The 22,373-nt window shown below is 45.6% G+C and overlaps 1 protein-coding gene across 2 annotated transcripts in view; it reads left to right on the top strand.

Annotated features, from left to right (window-relative positions):
* The first annotated feature begins 254 nt into the window (after window positions 1-254).
* The window catches only part of CASS4 (Cas scaffold protein family member 4), a 41,164-nt gene continuing 19,045 nt past the window's right edge, over window positions 255-22,373 (top strand). Inside the window, exon 1 of one of the 2 annotated variants that reach the window (XM_081196133.1) lies at window positions 255-447. In XM_081196133.1, coding sequence (XP_081052259.1) covers window positions 412-447 — 36 coding nt within the window. In that variant the 5' untranslated portion in view covers window positions 255-411. Of the gene's footprint in view, window positions 448-1,969; window positions 2,277-22,373 lie in introns of those variants that run through there. The other variant, XM_081196134.1, reaches the window with a different exon arrangement.

Below are 22,373 nucleotides of genomic sequence, written 5' to 3'. Positions count from 1 at the left end.
CAAGCACCTGATGGGCGAAGTTTTTTTAAAAGACGCCTGCAGCTAACAAGTCAGGCTGTTCCTCCTGTCATCTGTCTAAAATAGGAACCACAGGAAGATGAAGCAAAGTGAAAATATTGTGTGTCTTTTTCCTGTGTGTGGGTTATTTGCAGAAAGACTGTCATGAGAACGAACTTCACTTTGTAACTTGAGTCCCTTCTCTCATGCTTTGTACTGATTGTCTGTGGCCTTAGAAATTCCCTTTTTCCAGGAACATTTGTTCATTGTTCCCCACCAGTGCCTTCTGAAGAATATTATTTTGGATCCTTTTTCTTGAAATATATATTTTGTGACATACACAGAAGTTTGCAAAACGAAAGCTTTGATGGCTGATGATGATATAGGAAGGGGCAACAGTTATTGGTAACAACTATGGATAGAAATATTGGACGTAGCAGATTTGCAAAGGTAGGTCAGCAGAGAACAATGTGATGGAATTTAAGAGAGTCAAGCGTATTGATGACTACTCAGAAGTAAGTTCTACACTGCAACTTACTCCCATGTAAGTGTGAGGTTGAAACCCAATGCACACTTTCCTGGGAATAAACTATATTGGACTCAGTGGAACTTTTGACTAAGCATGTATAAAATTAATTTGTATCCTTCCAATACCCACACATATGAAAGTGGTTTACCTCTGAGTAGACATATATACGATTGCACTGTAAGTCTGGTAGGATGCAATGAGGAAATCTAAATTATTATTTTATTGTCAATATGTTCAGAAACGAACAGGGCAGAAATAAACACAACTGAATTTGTCCTTGTACACTAGCCTAAGAAAAACTGTTGAAGAAATTCTCTTTGTAGTGGTTGCTCATGGTCACAGTTCCAGCCAGTGAACTATGCTCTCTTCTAACATGGGTTTTCTGTGGGGCAGGGGTCTCAAGAATCGGTCAGTCTTCTGTGGCCGCTGAGTCCCCATTGGACTGTTTCAGGGAATTTCCCTCTTTGAGGGTTCTGCCCCCTCCCCAAAAGATTTTGCATACAGTGGTACCTCGGGTTAAGAACTTAATTCGCTCTGGAGATCTGTTCTTAACCTGAAACTATTTTTGACCTGAGGTACCACTTTGGCTAATGGGGCCTCCCGCTGCCCCCGATTTCTGTTCTCATCCTGAAGCAAAGTTCTTAACCCAAGGTACTATTTCTGGGTTAGCGGAGTCTGTAACCTGAAGCGCCTGTAACCCGAGGTACCACTGTACTTCTGTAAACCTGGAGGTTCCCCTAAGCCTGTCTTGCGTTAAAGGTAGTGCCATATTGACACCGTAAATCGAATATTTGCTAGTGTGTGTGTGCATTTTATTCTCAGAAATATTGTTTCTCTGAAAAGAGGAAGGTCTAATTCAAAAGACAAAGGGAAAGGGGTGATGATGAGTAAAAGGAACGGGGGGGGCGGTGGGCGGGGGGGGGTGATCATTGCACAGAACCGGTGCATGTTAAAAAGTGATTAAGCAGCAGATTCTAGCCAAGGAGACCAGATGGTCAATTTGAATAGCCGGGCCCCCAGTGAAAGTATTTCATTTTCGTGGGGCTAATGTGCTTTGTTCTTCGCGATTCTCCTTCTCTGTGTGTGCCTCTAAAGCGATGCCATTACGAAGCCTTTGTTTTTGTAGTTTGAAGGGGGTTCACTGAGGCAGGACAGCCTCGGTGGAGTGAGCAGGGATAATTCAAAGCCGCCACCATAGCCCAAGAGCGAACCTTGAAACATCAGCTGGGTTCTTGCAAGCCTGCTGGGAAAACATCCTCAAAATCTGCCCTGCTCAGACATTATTTTATTTTTTATTTTTTGCATTATAGTCAGTGATGTGCTGTTTCTAAAGTGTTGGAGATCTAAGAACAAGAACACTCTCTGGGCTTTTATTTCACCCCCTTCCTTTACCCCCTTGACACTAGAGGCACCAAAATCCTCAGGGGTGGCGGAGATGGGATGTCCTCATTTGCATGGAGATAACTACAAGCCAATTGCTGCGCTGGAAGGGAATTTGCTGCGCGATTAGCTCCTCGCCTTTCATCCCCGAGGGCTGCTCGCTTCACTCGAAAGCTACTTCCCCATGCAAGGCGGCTGCACAAAAGGTCTGCAAGGAAGCCTTGCCGTGCTGCCGACCAGCTTGATTGTTTGCCCCCTTTTGACAACAGAAAAAAAGAGAGACAGGAATAAGAGAGTCTATCTGGAGGGTGCGATTTGGATGATGGACGAGTAGAAGCTCCCAGCTGAAAACAGCAAAATGAAAGTCAACGTGAGTGTAGCGGACGTTTCCTTGAGCTCTGTTCTGTTTTCATGGGGAGGGGGCACTGTTGTTTCTAAGCGGCATTTATTTGAAGATTTGGTTTATTTTTAAAATGACATTATTTCATATGGTGTATCTACACTTTGGGGGCATCTCCTCTGTAGATGCTGTCATTGTTTTTCATGTCATTGGTGAATGCCGGTACTTTAAAATCACGCATCTCTGCCCTCACCCTTCCCCTACGATTCAGTCCATAAACGAACATGCTTACTCAGGTGTAAATTCCACAGACCTCAGTGAGGCTTCCTCTCTAGTAAAAGTTCTGAGGGTTGCAGCTTTGATTTCTGAAAAGAGAAGCTGATATATGCGAGAACGGAGAGGAGGTTTGTGAGTGATTGTTTGGGGGAGACAACCGCTCTTTGAATGCCCTTGCCCTCTTGTAGAAAAGATATGCTGTACCAGTGGCGTAGCGTGGGTTGTCAGCACCCGGGGCAAGGCAAGTAATTTGCGCCCCCTAACCCGTGGATTTGCGCCCCCTAACCCGTGGATTTGCGCCCCCTAACCCTAACCCCCAGATGTTGCGCCTGGTGTGGCCGGCCCCCCCTGCACCCCCCACGCTACGCCACTGCGCTGTACTGATTGTGGGTATTCGGTTTCTCCATTTTACTTTGATAATCTTTTAGATGAGTTGAAATGTATTTCTGAACATCTGTGGCAATCAGAAATGCCTCACTCACCCACCCCTTATTTTGAGAAAGGCTACTTGTAACTGCTTGGGAGGAAGATAGGAAACTGCTTTGTACAGCATCATCAGACCACTGGTCCACCTAGCTCACCACCATCTCCTCTGACTCCTAGCAGCTCTCCAGGATTTCTGGGAGCAGCTTTTCCCAACTTTACCTGGAAACACTAAGGCTAGAACTTCTGAATTCAAGGCAGGTGCTCTACCAGTGAACTGTGGTCCTGATTCTGTCCAAAGTGTCCCAAATATGATCTTTCTTTCACATAGACCATTTGTTGGGTGGACCGACTACTGCTTGCAGCTTACTGATTAGTTGTTGCAAAGAATGAGTACAGGAAGCTGCCTTGTATTGAGCCAGACCACTGGTCCCCCTAGCTTAGTATTGTCTTCACTGATGCACAAAAACTTTCTGACCCCACCTCCATGCAACAAGATATATTGTATGCAAAATGTTATGTGCATGTGTTTAAGTCCATTGTTCTGGAGAGGGGATCCAGGCTTGCATCAGATTCTCAAAGGGGACTGTGACCCCAAAAAAGTTTAGGAATCACTGCTTTAGATGGTGAATTTACTAGAATGACAATCTATTGTCTTTTTTCTTTTTTTTTCTTTTTTGCATTTCATTTCCCTCTGACTTCATGGTCTACATATTTTCTCTCCTGACACCCATCTGTATATGTACAGTGGTACCTCAGTTAAGAACTTCAATCGTTCTGGAGGCCCATTTTTAACCTGAAACTGTTCTTAACCTGAAGCACAACTTTAGCTAATGGGGCCTCTCACTGCCGCTGCACCACCGTGCGATTTCTGTTCTCATCCTGAAGCAAAGTTCTTAACCCGAGGTACTATTTCTGGGTTAGCAGAGTCTGTAACCTGAAGCATATGTAACCTGAAGCATATGTAACCCGAGGTACCACTGTACTTGCCAACTTAGGGCAGTGCTTCATATATTTGATGAAGTGGACTTTAGTCCATGAAAACATACACCATAAGAAATTTAAGGTGCTGCAAGTCTCCTTTATAATTTTATTCTACAGGATTTACTGGCAAGGAAGAATGCACAAGTTTGCTGCCATAAAGTGAAAAGAAAAAAAGAAAATAGCAAACATTTACAAGTCTACAGTATTCCAACACAGCAAACTTTTAAAACTGTTACGTGCCAGTCTGCCTTTAAATGGGTCTTGTCAAACATAAAGTGATGGCAGTTCAGAGTGCTGTTTCAGTTTGACTTGTCTGGGAATCTCAGCAAGGACTTTGTGTTTATTTGCTCATAGCTGAGCAGCTTAAACAGCAACTTCTGTCCACTCCAGAGGAGTAGCTATGTTGCAGCAAATCAATGAATAATTTGTGGCACCTAAAAGTCTCAGGTCACAACTATACCATCATTTAAAACAAGTTTAACACGCATATCTTCCCCCAAAGAATCCTGAGAACTGAAGGGTGCTGGAAATTGTAGTTCTGTGAGGAGTAAATTACAGTTCCCAAGATTCTTTGGAGAAAACCATGTGTTATGCTGTGGATGTGAACCTAACATATTTATTGTGGAATAAGCTTTTGTGGACTACAAAGCCCAGTGTGTCAGATGCTGAAGGGTTATCCTTGCTAAACTAATATCCATACTTTGATGCAGAAAAATGGTGTCAGGGGGTTGTAAATACTAGAGTCATGAATCACAAAGGGAAGCATTAGATCTGTGGCATTTTTATGGAATGCCCAAATGTATAAAAGACAAGAACGGGTCGACCCATTCACCACAGGAGGCATGGCGATAATACAGTAATGCAATATGATGCTGGTGATGTGATAATCGCTCAAGATAATGCCATCTTTCTAGCTATGCTGTGGTAATTTAATAAGGACATGTTGTGGGAAAGAGGCCCGCAATCTAGATTAAGGCCGAATTGACCTTGTGAGAAGGGAAGACTCCCTGGAAAAAACCCTGATGTTGGGAAAGATGGAGGGCACAAGGAGAAGGGGACTGCAGAGGACAAGATGGTTGGATAGTGTTCTTGAAGCTACCAGCATGAGTTTGACCAAGCTGTGGGAGGCAGTGGAAGACAGGAGTGCCTGGCGTTCTCTGCTCCATGGGGTCACGAAGAGTCGGACACGACTAAACAACTAAACAACAACAACTCAGGGAAGGGCCTCTGAAGATGACCTCAGTCATCTTTATCCTTACTATTATTGGTAAAATTTATAACCTGCCCATCCTCCCAGGGTGAAGCCCAGGGTGGCAAACAACAACAGTGAAAACATCAATACTCCAATACAATTCCAATACAGATGCAGAGTGCGAAAGATCTCAGTTTAATAGGCTTGTTGAAAGTGGAAAGGTTTTTAGTAGGTGCAGAAAAGGCAACAGAAATGTCTAATATTTAACAGGAAGGAATTCCAAAGGGCAGGTGCTATAACACTAAAGGACAATTCCTACACTGTGCAGAATGAAACTCCTGATAACATGGTGTCTGCAGGAGGCCCTCATCTCTAGAGCACAAGTGATCAATGGGATATATAAGAGGCGAGACAATCTTCTTGTCACAGTCCTGGTGGAATCCCTAAATGCTTCTTCCCAAGGATTCTGGGTGGCAGTGCAATTCATGTTATCCTTGGTATAGGAAAGGTATTTGGGAGCAGGGGCTAACTGCTCCAAGTCAGTTGTATGTTGTCACACTATGGAGTGTAGCTGATTGGAGTTGTATTGGAGAATTAATTGGCAGGGATCTTGCTTGAATTCAGGTCACACTACAAAGGAAATATGGGTCAACCAGTGTTGACAGGTGGCCGAACCCATCTACCCATCAGAGTGCCTTGTTGGGGGTGCTGGATCTGGCCCACCAAGGATGGAAATATTTGCCACCGTAGCTGTACAGGTGTGTGGGTAATCATCACAGTGCCATTGTTCTGAGGATAGGAGCAGAGATGATTATGGTTGAGCACAAATTGGCAGGACTTGTGGATGACAAACCTGGTTGCTTGTAGACCATTTTTATGGGAGTTGTTGGTATATAAAGCTTTTGGGCCAGAGGGAGGGGTGACTCTGGGGTGTAACATGGGGCTGGGCCTGCTGGGAACAGCCCCTCTACCCCAGGGGTCAGCAAACTTTTTCAGCAGGGGGCCAGTCCACTGTCCCTCAGACCTTGGGGGTGTGTGTGTGTGTGAACAAATTCCTATGCTCCACAAATAACCCAGAGATGCATTTTAAATAAAAGCACACATTCTACTCATGTAAAAAACACGCTGATTCCTGGACTGTCCGCAGGCCAGATTTAGAAGGCGATTGGGCCAGATCCACCCCCCCAGCCTTAGTTTGCCTACCCATGCTCTACCCCATCATGTGTTGATTTAACCCTTAAGTGGAATGCCTGAATAGAGCTCAAGTGATGCTCTGAAGGTGTGAGACTGGAACATGGGACAATATACTGAGTCAAGCTATTGGTCCATCTAGCTCACTGATTGGTCCATCTACGCTGATTGGCAGTGACACTCCAGAATTTGAGACAGGGCTCTCTCCCAGCCCTACCTGGAGATGTTAGGGGTTGGGGAGATGCTCTACCACTGAGCTACAGCCCTTTCCCAACTGCTTCAAGTACAATGCTTTCCCATAGAGAGCTCATGTGCAACATCAAGTGATAACTCATTTAATGATAAGATGTCAATTGATGCACATGCATATATGTACATGCATGTGTAAATCTGCCTTTCTCAGCTTGCCTTCCTCTACCTGTATGGTGCTGAATTTTTCTGAATCATTGATCCATCCAGTCCAATATTGTCTATTTTGATTGGCAGCCTCTCTCCATGGCTCCAGGCTTGCTCTGATAAATTTAACTGGTCATACAGGTGATCTATGTATGTGTTTGAAATGTGGGAAGCTCCAGGTAGGTTTAGATTAGGAAATGACACAGGGACGGACCTGAAGCCTTGAAGATTAGATGGGGTAATGGTCTGACATGGTGCAAGGCAAATACTTGCATGGCCTGAAGGCAGGCAGGCAAGCAAAGCAACAGTTTAGTAGGAATTAAGGCAGGGAAGGAATAAAATAAACTACTCAGCTTGCAACAATTGATTGAGATGGAGGAGCCAGTTATTGGATTCCAGGAAAACAACAACTCTTCAGGCTTTATCAGCAGGTAGAAAAAGCTCTCATCAGTCCATAGCAAATATAAGGCAGAATCTGGAAATGTTCCACAGAGGCAAAAAATTCATTGTTTATGTTAGAAGGAATGGGATTGCTTGAATCTAGGAAGTTAGAATCATTGATTTAAAGCAGGCATAGGCAAACTCTGGCCCTCCAGATGTTTGGGACTACAAATCCTATCATCCCTGACCACTGGTCCTGTTAGCTAGGGATGATGGGAATTGTAGCCCCAAACATCTGGAGGGCCGGAGTTTGCCTATGCCTGATTTAAAGGATGTCAAGAGTCTTTGGGCAAGTATCAGACATCCCCAACAAAATTTGATAAATACATTTTAAAACGCTGGTTTTTAATGTAATAAATTGGCCAAATGGCAAAATACGTGTGGAATTTTGGTGTAGCTCCACTCCTGAAGCTGTCACCAGTGTTCATCAGCAACTACAGAGAACAGTGGCACCCGAGATCCTTTTCCACCATTGAATCACATCTGCCTGCTTGAATATTGAGCCTATATTAGTATGAGTTACCAGCCTCTGCAGCCACAGCAGGCATTGTGATACTCCAGCAATTTGACTTCACCCCAGGAGGTGCATTCCATTGTCTCTTGAGGCAGATGGATTACAACAACAACAACAACAACAACAACAACAACAACAACAACAACAACAACAACAACATAGTTCATGTTAAGGCACATTAGAAATTTAAATAACTCTTTAAAAACACACCACTGGCCGAGTTGATATTCTAGCAGATAACCTCCTTTCAAAGTCAGTTTCTGGTTCGGAATAAAGTTCTTGCTGATTTCAACATGGAACTGTCACTTCTCCTATTGTCCCAGGGATATATCTCAGTGGTCATAGGGATGGTTGGGCGCTTACATGAAAAACAAAATCTGTTAGGAGGTTCAGAGGACAGGAGGGGCCAGATCTTGAATATGTGGTTATGATATCCACCCCTGTAGTAGGAATATATTTGAGGCTCATTTTGCTGGTTGGCACAGGAACTGCTAAAGCTTTTAAAAGGCTGAAAGAAGTTCAACACCCACCAATTACTCTCCAGCACTGTCTTTCTGTGGATATGTAAAGGACCACTATACAGTGGTGCCTCGCAAGACGAAATTAATCCGTTCCGTGAGTCTCTTCGTCTAGCGGTTTTTTCATCTTGCGAAGCAACCCTATTAGCGTCTTAGCGGATTAGCGCTATTAAAGGCTTAGTGGCTATTAAAGGCTTAGCGGCTATTAAAGGCTTAGCGGATTAGCGGCTAAAAGGCTATTAGCGGATTAGCGGCTTAGAAAAGGGGGGGGGAGCGGGGAAAAATCGGAACACTCGCAAGACGTTTTCGTCTTGCAAAGCAAGCCCTTAGGGAAAATCGTCTTGCGAAGCAGCTCAAAAACGGAAAACCCTTTCGTCTAGCGGGTTTTCCGTCTTGCGAGGCATTCGTCTTGCAGGGCACCACTGTACTGCAGTCCTGACTCCAGAGCAGCAGATAGTATCGTCCATGGAAGGGTTAGAGGGACTCATGGCTTTCTAGGTGCTGCAGGACTTCAACTCCCATCATCAATGGTTCCTCTTCATCCTGGAGAAGAGTGACTAGTGGGGTGCCACAGGGTTCTGTCTTGGGCCCGGTCTCATTCAACATCTTTATCAACAACTTGGATGATGGACTCAAGGGCATCCTGATCAAATTTGCAGATGACACTAAACTGGGAGGGGTGGCTAACACCCCAGAGGACAGGAACACACTTCAAAACGACCTTGACAGATTAGAAAACTGGGCCAAAACAAACAAGATGAATTTTAACAGGGAGAAATGTAAAGTATTGCACTTGGGCAAAAAAAATGAGAGGCACAAATACAAGATGGGTGACACCTGGCTTGAGAGCAGTACATGTGAAAAGGATCTAGGAGTCTTGGTTGACCACAAACTTGACATGAGCCAACAGTGTGACGCGGCAGCTAAAAAAGCCAATGCAATTCTGGGCCTCATCAATAAGAGTATAGCATCTAGATCAAGGGAAGTAATAGTGCCACTGTATTCTGCTCTGGTCAGACCTCACCTGGAGTACTGTGTCCAGTTCTGGGCACCACAATTCAAGAAGGACACTGACAAACTGGAAGGTGTCCAGAAGAGGGCAACCAAGATGGTCAAAGGCCTGGAAACGATGCCTTATGAGGAACGGCTAAGGGAGCTGGGCATGTTTAGCCTGGAGAAGAGGAGGTTAAGGGGTGATATGATAGCCATGTTCAAATATATAAAAGGATGTCACATAGAGGAGGGAGAAAGGTTGTTTTCTGCTGCTCCAGAGAAGCGGACACGGAGCAATGGATCCAAACTACAAGAAAGAAGATTCCACCTAAACATTAGGAAGAACTTCCTGACAGTAAGAGCTGTTTGACAGTGGAATTTGCTGCCAAGGAGTGTGGTGGAGTCTCCTACTTTGGAGGTCTTTAAGCAGAGGCTTGACAACCATATGTCAGGAGTGCTCTGATGGTGTTTCCTGCTTGGCAGGGGGTTGGACTCGATGGCCCTTGTGGTCTCTTCCAACTCTATGATTCTATGATTCTATGATTCTATGATCCCTTACCACTGACCATGCTGGTTACGGCTGATGGGAGCTGCAGTCCAAGAATATCCAAAGAGGTATGGCTTCCCCACCCCTGGTCTAAGGTTTTTAAAACCAAGCAGGTATTTTAACAGCACTTGCCATACTGCAGCCAAAACGGTAATATAGGTCACATCCACATCAAGCATTTAAAGTACTCTTATAACACTTGAGGGACGTGGGTGGCACTGTGGGTTAAACCACAGAGCCTAGGACTTGCCGGTCAGAAGGTCGGCGGCTCGAATCCCCGCGACGGGGTGAGCTCCCGTCGCTCGGTCCCTGCTCCTGCCAACCTAGCAGTTCGAAAGCATGTTAAAGTGCAAGTAGATAAATAGGTACCGCTCTGGCGGGAAGGTAAATGGTGTTTCCATGCACTGCCAGAAGTGCACTGCCGTTCGCCAGAAGCGGCTTAGTCATGCTGGCCACATGACCCAGAAGCTGTATGCCGGCTCTCTCGCCAATAAAGCGAGATGTGCGCCGCAACCCCAGAGTCGGCCACGACTGGACCTAATGCTCAGGGGTCCCTTTACCTTTACCTATATCACTTGAAGAGCCGTGGCTTCCCCCAAAAGAATCTGGGTGCTGCAGCTTTAATCTGAAGGGTCTCTGAACAGCTTTTGGCACCTTTAACAAACTGCAGTTCCCAGGATCCCATGACTGTGAACATGCTATAAATGTTGATGTGGCTGGGTTTGCAGAACAAGAGCCCAATTTCTCATTCTTTCAGTCCTCCTGAGCTGTCATCATGCTACATGAGTCACTGCCGCTGAACCAGGTCGAAAAGGGAAATGAGAGGCGGGGAGAAATAACATGACAAAGTGGAAGATGCTCCAAAGCAGAGGCAGAGCTGAAAGGACAGGCCTTCCTCTGGCTGGGTGTGAAATGCATTCATTTCCTTTTCCTGCAAGTGCGGTTGCCATGGTCGGCACAACAAGACCTCAAAGAAGTCCCGTGGATAACCGCGGCCAAGGAGCGCTCTCTGAATATGCCAAGCAATGCTTGGTGTTGTGCCTGGCTTGGCTCTGGGGCCATCTTTCCAGCAGCCTTTGAGGTGGAAAGGCTAGCTCAGGGGGTCAGAACTCTGTGTCTAGAGCTGAAATTCAGGTTTGATCTGAGGAGGGGGGACAGTGCCGGATTTAGGGCAGTGTGGGCGGTTCCCCTACTCAGGACACCAAGCCACACAGGTGTGAAACCGAGAAGATCCATAGTTGAGTAGATCCACTTAGGGGTGCCAAATTTTGGCCTCACACAGGGCACTATATTATGAAAGATTATCAAAGTCCGCCCAGGGGGGACAGGGAGCAAATATGCAAGTATGTGTCCTCCCATCTTCTCTTATTTGGCAATGTGTAAGTGGCCACCAGGTTTACCTGTGTTTTGCCTGCTTGTTTTTCACCCGCTTGACCTGTATATTTGGTAATAAATGAGCATTACAAAAAAACGCCACAGGATTTCAGCAACTTCTTACTCACAGGAAAATGATCCTGTAAGGATGCCCTTGCAGGCAAGAGCTCTAAAGAAAGGGGAGGAAGACTCTTACCTGTTAAAACTTTTGGATATGAGGTTAAATGTGCAGGTACTGAAAAAAGAAAGAAAAATGAAAGAATACTTTTAAATAATAAGGGCACTGAGTTCTAAACTAAGAGAAGGAAAAGACAAACATTAAAGAGAACTTAAAAAACAGGATTCGACTCACTGAGTAATATCCTTAGACGAAGTTGAATTAAGACAAAAAGGAGATATGGGCCTGAGCTGGGAATCGTAGCTCTGTAAGGGATCTCCTAACAGCTTTCAGCACCCTTAACAAACTACAGTTCCCAGGATTCTGTTTGAAGTGGCATGGTACTGCTTTAAGTGCATGTTAAGGTGCTCTGCCTGTTTTTCAAGGTCCTGAGTGCTGCCAGTTTTCCTTCTGTGAAAGGGTCATTCTGGGTTGCCTACAATAGTTTCTTAATGATTTCCAAATGTGCTCCTGGGCCCCCAAAGGGCCCCCTGAAGTGGGGCTTCATTGCTGCATTGCATTGCATTTGGTTTTCAAATCCTCTTCTCCTTTGCCCTGCAAGCAAAGTTGACGAGTTGACAAAACGGGTAAAAATTTTGCCTTGCTAGTAGCAGGTACTAAAAATATACAGAACCCTCAAGCAACGAGAAGGAAGTTGTGTTTTCACAAGATAGTACCTTCTCAAAGCAGATGGGAAGTGCGACTCTAAGGGGAAATGCAGAATGCTCAGATAGACTCAAATAGACTGAAGTAAGTCTTTTTCAAGAGTGTCTATACACAACCATTTTCTTAATTCAACAGGATTTGTGTTTAGTCATTTAGTCGTGTCCGACTCTTCGTGACCCCATGGACCAGAGCACACCAGGCACTCCTGTCCTCCACTGCCTCCCGCAGTTTGGTCAAACTCATGCTGGTAGCTTCAAGAACACTGTCCAACTATCTCGTCCTCTGTCGTCCCCTTCTCCTTGTGCCCTTCATCTTTCCCAACATCAGGGTCTTTTCCAGGGAGTCTTCTCTTCTCATTGGCCGAAGTATTGGAGCCTCAGCTTCATGATCTGTCCTCCCAGTGAGCACTCAGGGCTGATTTCCCTAAGAATGGATACGTTTGATCTTCTTGCAGTCCATGGGAGTCTCAAAGAGTCAACAGGATTTAGATACCACCAAATCACCAAAAACCTCTACGTAGTTTGCATGGAACTTTATAAAATATTCACTAAAAATACTGATGAATCCAAACAATAAAAATAAGTTGTTTTTTAAAGTATAATCAGCAGATAATATTACATGTCTAAATTTCATTTCTGGGTAGGCTTTTGTAAGCATTTTTTTTTAGGATGTGCCAAAAACAATACAGCAAAGGTGCCTGCCGATTATCAATGTGCAGCGAGTTCCAGTGCGTAGGTATTGCTACACAGAAAGACTAATCCCATGCAAGCTTTGAATGAACGTTATATAGTTATTGCATCTGTAGTTTATTATGCAGGCCTGGTCCTGCCATTGGGTAGAGTGAGGCTGTTGCTTCAAGAGTCAGCAGCTGCAGGATGGGAAGGCATCAGGTTGGAGGACAGAGCTTTGTGTTCCACATAGGCTGCCCTATATCTTCTTAAGCTATCTTGCTGCCCTTAGATATGGGGAGAATGTTTTTCCATCATCAGGGTCAATGTAAGATTCAACTCCCATTCTGGTTGGCTTCTGTATTTGGAAATGCAGGGGGTTTGGGTGATGTTATCTTGTCCACTTATCTTACGGCAGCATTTCTTGGAGGGAGTATCCCTGAAGCAGAAGGTTAATGCCTATTGATTGTATGTTTGACTTTCAGCTTGCCTCACATTAAGGCATTTGCTAAGTGTACCATGATCCTCCTTCTAGCTTTTATGATGGGCTTCTGGACCCTTTAGTGATTAATTGTTCATTTCATTTCTATACCACTTTATATTTTTAAGAAAAACATCTCAGTGCAATTTGCAGCACATTAAAACATCTATTATTATTATTATTATTATTATTATTATTATTATTATTATTACCTGACATTTTCAGAAGGTAAATTTAAAATTCTTTGGTTTTCCAAAAGCAGTATGTGTGCTTCTTCATCACACATAGACTTACCAAGCTAAATGTTATCTAGTCACAAAAAAAATAGCAGATTTGAATTTGTCACTCTCAAAATCATCCTTTTAAGATCCTTGGGTCATTTGTGTTCTCTTAGGATGAGCCTCTTACAGGTATTCAAAATGTGGTTTCTCACTAAGATTCATTGATGCTGAACTTGGTACCCAGAATTAAAGCAAATTATTTCCCCTCTTTTCTCTTTTGGTGATGCATTTCCTCTTTTTTGGGTGATGGCTAAGTGGTCAGCCTATGCTTTATTGATTTGAAATAATCTACAAATCTTGCATTGCAGGCTTTGAGTCTGAATAGCGGGCTAAATTCTGTTCTTTACTCTTTCTCTCTGCATGCTGCCTTGGAACTATGCTGATTTAGGGCAATTTATTTATTTTTAAATAATTTCATCACAGACTTCCTCTTTGGAATTGGATGGGTCACTTTAAGCTGTGACTCAATGCATTGTTGAGCAGAAGAAAACTGCTTTTGCTAGCCTTATTTTTGCTTGCTTCTTCTAAATGCGCTCAGGAGCTGCAAGAAAAGCTGCTGCAGCCCTCCAATCCTTGAAATGACACTGCAGCTGATGTTCTGCTGCCTCTTTGCCTATCCTCAGGCCCAGCCAACATGGCCAAAGATGGGGATGTATGGACCATATGGAGAGTCACTGGCTGCCTACCCCTGTTGTATGGTAAACAGTGGCACCTCTAGTTACAAATGCCTTGGGTTACAAATGCTTCAGGTAACAAACTCCGCTAACCTGGAAGAGTTACCTTGAGTTGAGAACTTTGCTCCAGGATGAGAACGGAAATCATGTGCTGGTGGCGCAGCAGCAGGAGGAGGCCCCATTAGCGAAAGCACGCCTCTAGTTAAGAACAGTTTCAGGTTAAGAACAGACCTCCGGAACGAATTAAGTTTGCAGTTAGAAGTACCACTGTACAGGTGAAAAGAAAATAGCAAAACACCAGGCTTTGCCCTATCCCAATCCCAATAGTTGTGAGTTGTGTGTTGGGGGGGGGGGGTAATACCTGAGTGCCTCCTAATTCCTAGACCCAGTAAGGATTCAATTGTTGGAAGTCCCAGACCAGCTTCTTGGTAATGGCCTCCTAAGTATGTTGTCGTTATGGAAGCAAAGGAAGTGGCTCTGTGCCAGAGGGAAGCTCCCTGGCTCTTGGTAGTTAGAAGGACAAAGGTGAGAGTTTTCTGTGAGAGAGCTAGAAGCAGGCTGTAGGCAGAGGTAGGGTTGCCACCCATCCCTAGAAAAATGGGATTAGCCTGTTTTTTGGACTAAAGTGTCCCTCGACCCATTTGGACTCCTTTCCCCCCATATTAGAGCTCATCCTCAAAACTGCACAGGCAGAGGGTGGGTGCAGTGGAAAGTGAGAGAGTGAGTTTGCATGGGCAGGGCAGAGGATGGGTCCAGTTCATTAGGTTGGTTGGCACTGTCACTGTCCTTGCCACTGCTGTATTATCCTTCCCAAGTGCAGGAGTATCTCCTCCCTTCCTTGACGCCATTGGGCATGAGAGGGAGGTGGATGGCCAGCCCAAAATGGAGGCTGAGTCGCTGTTGGTGCAGTTGATGAGGAGCGCGAGCGACAACAGGGAGAAGGGGGAAGGAGTGACCTCCTCTCCCTAACCTTGTCCCTTCCTTCCTTCCTTCCTTCCTTCCTTCCTTCCTTCCTTCCTTCCTTCCTTCCTTCCTTCCTTCCTTCTCGCTGGTGCTTCTCCTCATCTGCCAGCCGCTGGTCTAGCATGATGCAGATTCACTGACTCGCCCTGGGTTCTAATATGATGAGAGTGGGGAGTTTATGCTCTCCATGAACTTGTCTAATCATTTTATGAAGCCATCCAGCCTAGTGCACAACTTCCCCTGTTGCATCACACATTTTTTGACGCTGTGTTAAAGTTAAATCCCCATGGGTGGGATACGAACGTACATAGGCTTTGTCTGGAGAGACGCGCGATGTGGCACTTGGCTAGATCAAGAATTCCTTTTTAATTGCCAAAATAGAACAGAATGTTGGGGTGTAATAACTGAAAGAGGAAACGGGTTGGTTTGAAGCCCTTTGCTACGCAAGGTAAGCAGGACTGCTCCCGCCTGTCTATGACAGCTGTCTGGGCAGTCGGCAAAGCACAGCGCTGCCAAGCCAGGCATTAAAAGACATCCATTGTTCCCAGGCCATCACTGCGAAAGAAACCGATGTTATCAACAACAGGTTGCTTTCATCCTCTGAGCTGGCAAGCGCATGCCTTCCCCCTGATGCCCCAGAGCAGCTGTTTCTTTTCAGCAAATGTTGTGGATAAAAATATGAGCCTTGTGTTCCTCGTGCACTGTGCCTGGGACTTGCAATTTGGGTGAGAAATTCTTCGCAGCCCTGGGTGAAATTGGCACAGTGAGGAGTGCTTGCGGTTTACCTCCTGTTTTGCTGTGGAAGCTCTGGAATTCGCCACGCTCCCACCCCAGCCGTACCATGCCCTGGCTCCAGGATCAACGCTGGCCCGCAAAACAGGGCTACATCTGATCTTTTTGCCATCCAGAGTGTGTTCCCAGTTCCCACCTCTCCAGGAAACGGTGCTGGGGAGGGGTTAAGAGTAGTTGTGGACAACTGTAAGTCATGATTGCTCAGATAGACTGCTCTTGCCCAGCAGTTGCTGTGCAATAAACCTGCACTTTGCTGCTGCCTTGTGTTTACATGTGTCCAGTGTTTGCCTTCCCCAGTAGCATTGATTGCTTGATGTGCTTTACTATCACAGGAACGCTGAGGAGCTACAACAGTATCTCACCTTGCTTGGCCTGTTGACTTCTCTGAGCCTTGGGAACCTGATTAATTTGTTCTATGCCAAAAAGAAAATGTTGCCCAGTTTAACAGGCACAATATATTGCATTCCTGTCCAGGTTGCAGCAGGGCTAATCCTGCTATCCTACTGAGTACAAAGAGAAATGGCAGGTGATATTCAGCATCGCACTATGGTTGGTTGTAAATTGCTTTGGGTTGCCTGGGCTAGATAAAGCAACTAACAAATTTAACAGGTGATGATGATGGCGAAGAATGTTCTGTCTGTGCAAGTATTGCAGTTTTCCATGTGGAACAATCCCCCTCTCCTCCTGCTGCATACTGTTTTGGGGGTTCTCCTGATCACCCACCAAACCAGTTTCAGGGGGCATGAAGAAGTGGGGGGGGGGAGCCCCTTTGCAGAAGTGGAAGTCCTTGCACAGGGCTCATGCTGATGGGGCTTGTTAGGTGAATCCCATCAGGGGAGAGGATTTGTGTTGCTTGTCACCGATCGCATCACAAGCAATGTCCAAGAGATGCCAGTAGCACTCATGCACCTCCTCAGGAGTGCCAGCTTGGCCCTGTGATTGTGGGTGCCTGGGGCCGTGGGTGCCATGCAGCGTGCATGGCCCTGGCACGGAAATTTGTGGGTGCCTGGGGCCATGGGTGCCATGCAGCGTGCATGGCCCTGGCACGGAAATTTGTGGGTGCCTGGGGCATCTTTGTTGCATAATTTGGTGGGTGCTCGGGCACCCAAGGCCCCAGAAAGCTGGCACCTATGCACCTCCAGTATCTTCTACACCAGGGATAGCCAATGTTGTACCTCCATATGTTGTTGGGCCCATCAACCCAGCCAGCATGACGAGTGGCCATGGATGATGGGGTGAAATATACTCAGAGTCGAGAGTGGATTTCATGCTCTTTATTCAGCTCATAGTGGTGAGGAGGAATGGCAGCTCCCCCAGAATGTCTGCTTTATATACATTATTTACACACTGGGCCCCACATGATTGGCTAATTCCAGGATTCTCCTGTAGGCCAATCAGGTTGTGGATTTACTTCCACCTGGGGTTGGATTGGGTGGCTCCTGTGGACCAATCAGACTGCTGCATTCTGGATCCTATTATTCTAGGACCAATCACACTGCTGCATTTTGGATCCTATTCAACTCAGTACATAACATGGGAGTTGTAGTCTTAGAACATCCAGACGGCATCACATTAACTACTGATGCTCAACACAGCAGTCAACAAAAGGGACAAGGTCTTCAGCGATTCTCCCCACTTTGTATGACTCACAGGTAACTTCGTAATCTGAGAGGAAAGCATCAAGCTCTCCAAAGACCTCAGGAATAAACGAGACGTGATGGCGCAGTCACATGTATTTTATATATGCACCTGTCCTGTAAGCACATAAAATAGGGGTGGCCAGTTCTGCTGTTTACATGAATAGGATCATATGGGGGAGTGAAGTGAAACCTGCCTCCCCTGGGACTTTGCTGTCCCCTGTTGCATTAAGCCACTTCCTCCCAGCCCCACTCTATCATAGCATCATGAGACAGGCTTAAAGCAGCACAGCGTGTCAAGGTACTGTGGGTGTGGATGACTACTCTGTAATGCCTATTCTGGTAAATAAGTGTCAGACCTTGGCCGAAAACAGAGATGTTTCATTGCTGGGATCTAGTTCTAGCCCAGGCAGAGCAGGGCTCCCAACTCTGGAAGTTCTTGACGGATGTTGCTTGAGGATGGGGTGGGGACGAGGTTCTGGAAGAGGCAGGTTGGGACTGAATGGAGCCAAGACACAAGATAGGCTGATGGGTCCAGATCAACGCAGGGTAACCCAGTGTGTGTGGCTACTCAATCAGACAAATTGTTCTGAGCAAAGAGCCAAGTCTAGAACAACAGCTACCTAGAGCCAGCCAGGCCGCTATTGGTTCCTCAGATCACCTGGCTCAGCTAAGATTTTGGGCCACTAAACACTCTTTGTTTTGGTGGTGCGACACAGGGAAGATGTTCAGGCCAGTAATTGCTTCACCTTGGGCTGTCCTCTTCACCTTTTCATTTCCCTCTTCCCACAGTGGGATTCTTACTTTCTGCACATGGAGATCTAATTCCTGCTCTTACGTTCTGTTCTGGTTTCACTGCGGCCATGCTGTTTATGGATTAGAGCAGCCACGACTAGGGTGTCCAGATGAGAGTAGGGATAGGGGAGAGATCTGGTTCTGCATCCATTCCTGCAAACCTACCTAATTCCCACTTCCCAAAACAATTCACACACTGAAACACAGCTTTTCTTTGAAATTTTGAAGTTTTCCAACCGAAAACAACAATTTGTTTGAATGATTCTGTGACTTGAAAACAGAGACTCTGCATGTTCTATTGCTACCCAAGAGGAGCATTTTAATAAAACCTATTTTTTAAAAATGTGTACATTCTGCATGTGTTAGTGAAATTCATTATATTAAGGGAAATGGCAAACACATTAATTAGGATAAACTTGCAGTAACATGCTGGTAAATGTTCATGAACTTAAGACCAGGGGGAAATGAGAAAGTAAGAAAATCTGACCCGGGCAACTTCATCATTCCTAGGTCAGAGTGAAGCAGGATTTACAGTGGGGCAATCAAATTTGGTGATACAGTGGTACCTCAGGTTACATACGCTTCAGGTTACATATGCTTCAGGTTACAGACTCCACTAACCCAGAAATAGTACCTTGGGTTAAGAACTTTGCTTCAGGATGAGAACAGAAATCGTGCTCCAGCGGCGCGGCAGCAGCAGGACGCCTCATTAGCTAAAGGGGTGCTTCAGGTTAAGAACAGTTTCAGGTTAAGAACGGACCTCCGGAACGAATTAAGTACTTAACCTGAGGTACCACTGTATGGCCTGCCATATGCACAACCAGATCAGTTTAGAGGGGAAATAAAGCTGATAGCTCCTACCAACCTAGCAGTTCGAAAGGACGTCAAAGTGCAAGTAGATAAATAGGTAGCGCTCCAGCGGGAAGGTAAACGGCGTTTCCGTGCGCTGCTCTGGTTCGCCAGAAGCAGATTAGTCATGCTGGCCACATGACCCGGAAGCTGTACGCTGGCTCGCTCGGCCAATAAAATAAGATGAGCGCCGCAACCCCAGAGTCGGTCACGACTGGACCTAATGGTCAGGGGTCCCTTTACCTTTAAAGCTGATAGATGAATAAGAGGAGTGAGATAATGGCTAAGGGGTGAATGATTTTGCAGAAGATTTATCTGTCAAACATGAAGGACATTGTGGTCTTGTGAAATGCTAGATTTCACCTGCAGGTGGGGCTTGGCAGGTGCATCCTTCCTCTTTGAAACACAGGAGGAGTAGAGAAATGACATTGTGGGGCAAACATTTTGCTTAGAAACAGACAGCGCAGGAAATTGTTAGCACTCACTGCCTTATACTGCCTTCCGTCCCAAATAAGTGTCTGTAGCACTATGTCAGCGGGAGAGAACCTCACATGACCCCTCCAGGTCTTCTGTCCGGCCCTCGGCCCTCTCCCCAACCCCCTCTCTGCAGGCTATATTCACCACCATCCCTGCTCCACACCCTTGCCATAAGGGCTTTGGCCTGGCTGGAATGTGAGCATGCCTGTTGCTTGCATGGGCGGAGGAAGGATGAGAGAGTGTGATTAAACCTCTGGCTTTTGCATGGCTTGAATGTAGCATGTTGTTGTTGTTTAGTCGTTTAGTTGTGTCCGACTCTTCGTGACCCCATGGATCAGAGCACGCCAGGCACTCCTGTCTTCCACTGCCTCCCGCAGTTTGGTCAAACTCATGCTGGTAGCTTCGAGAACACTGTCCAACCATCTCGTCCTCTGTCGTCCCCTTCTCCTTGTGCGCTCCATCTTTCCCAACATCAGGGTCTTTTCCAGGGAGTCTTCTCTTCTCATGAGGTGGCCAAAGTACTGGAGCCTCAGCTTCAGGATCTGTCTTTCCAGTGAGCACTCAGGGCTGATTTCCTTCAGAATGGATAGGTTGGATCTTCTTGCATTCCATGGGACTCTCAAGAGTCTCCTCCAGCACCATAATTCAAAAGCATCAATTCTTTGGCAATCAGCCTTCTTTATAGTCCAGCTCTCACTTCCATACATCACTACTGGGAATATCATAACTTTATGTGGATCTTTGTTGGCAAGGTGATGTCTCTGCTTTGCATACCCTCCAACATTTCTCCAACAAAAACAGGGACGTCCCATTCCATAATGATAATTTCACTATTTATACCCCACACATCTTACTGGGTTGCCCCAGCCACTTTTGGCAGCTTCCAACATATATAAAAACATAATAAAACATTAAACATTTTTTTTAAAAAAAAAAAACCTTCCCTGTACATACAGGATTGCCATCAGACAGCTCGGGGGTCAGATGACTCCATACCCTCCAACCTTTCTTCAGTGAAAATAGGGATGTCCTAAGGAAAAGTGGGACGTTCTGGGATCAAATTAGAAACCGGAACAGCTTTTCTAAATCAGGGGTGTCCCTGAAAATAGGGAAAACAGGGACACTTGGAGGGTTTGATGTAGCCTACTGTCCAAAGGTAAGAGTCGTGTCCATTGCTCCAGCATCTGGCCCAAGCAACAGCTGACATGTAGCTCCCAGAAAGTTCCATAAAAGGGAATGTATGGAAGCCCCATACAAGGGCCTTTAGGCTGAAAAAGGTCTTCCATCCCCTGTCCAATGGAGTGAGAATTCCTGTTTCCTGTTAAGACATACCTGTTTTGTTCAGATAGTGTGTAACTGTTTGTACTTTGGCTTATTTCAGCACTTTCTGCATTGCACAGAAGGCTACATCTGGAAGTTAGCGCTCCTGGATAGCAGTTGCCCAACTATGCATGGTGTTACTCAGCTCTTGCATCCTGCATGTGGTGCATTCACTTTATCTTGTTTCCAACAGATTGTTTCTCTTTCCTGGGAGCCTGATCCACACACAAAACCCTATAATATCAATGCTGTAGTTGGCAGTAGCTAGGAAAGGCATCCTACCAATATCCAGTGCTTCTCCTGCTATCATGCCATCAGTGGTTTTGAGTTGATACTGTCTGCACAGAGGTTCCCAGGGGTGAGGGAGAATGAAGAAATACAGAGGTGGAGGAACCGACTGAGGCATCGCATTACACTGCATCCCATGGTTTATCGCTTGCACAAGTGGCCAAAGGGTTCTGCGGCAAAAGAGCTCTTACTACAGTCTTGTTTGCCGATAGTAGGTGTGGCAAGATTCAGGAAGTCTCAGCTGCTCGCCCTCTTCTTGGGCACATTGTAGGTTCAATTGTGAAAACATGATATGCTTTAAGAGCACTTGTTGCAAAGCTAGACTGAAACATTAGGTCCAGGATAGGGAATTGGAGGGTCTTTCCGGTTTTGGCCTGCACATTTTCCCATGGCTGGGAAAGACTCTCCTCCCTGCAAGAGAGGGGAGTGGTTGTGGGCGGGAGCCCGGACTCCGCCCTGGCAGGGGCCTTAGCCCCTGCCCCTCCTTACCTTCACCTTCCCCTCAGTCCTGTCCTGCAGCGAGTCTATAGTTGGATGAGCATCAACAGGCTCCACCTACTGTTGAATAAACCCACCACCTATAGTCATCCAATGCCTAAGCCAATACCTTTTCACTGCTGTAATCAATAAAGTTGTGGCCTTTTCTTGCCCATTAACCTTATACCACGTGTCCATGTGTATTTATTTCACTTAGCGGGGTCGGGGCCCTCGATCCACAACTACAAATGGCATGATAGATAAAACTAATTTTCTAATCTAATTTTCTGTGTGCAGGGAATATGTAGGTGGGTCTTCTTTGTGGTGGCTCCCTGCCTCTGGAATGACGTCCCCATTAAGGCATGGTCTTGCTGTTTTTTAAAGTAACTTTTTCTTGAGTTATCATAAATAAGGATAATAGGGATTATAAATGATACAAATAAATAGACCAAGTCTTCTCATGTCAAAAATAGAGCAATAAATTTGCAGTAATATCTACAACATGTGGCCTGTTATTAGTGGTTGATGTGTAAGTTCCTGGTTCATGAATTGGTTTAAACAAAAACAAAGGGGAAACAGAACAGAACAGATAACATTCAACTTTGCGTAGCTAAATGCCTAGTCAGGAGCCCCTACCAAGGAATGTTGAGCACAAACATTATTAACCTCTCCTAAGCAACTGGAGATGCTCCTCTTTAACCAGACCTTGGGGGTGGGGGCTGCGATTTTTAAGCCATTCTTAGATGCTTATTT

This window comes from Podarcis bocagei, assembly GCF_964188305.1.
Source record: "Podarcis bocagei genome assembly, chromosome: 5".
Lineage (NCBI taxonomy): Eukaryota > Metazoa > Chordata > Lepidosauria > Squamata > Lacertidae > Podarcis > Podarcis bocagei.
This window is presented reverse-complemented; position numbering and strand designations above follow the sequence as displayed.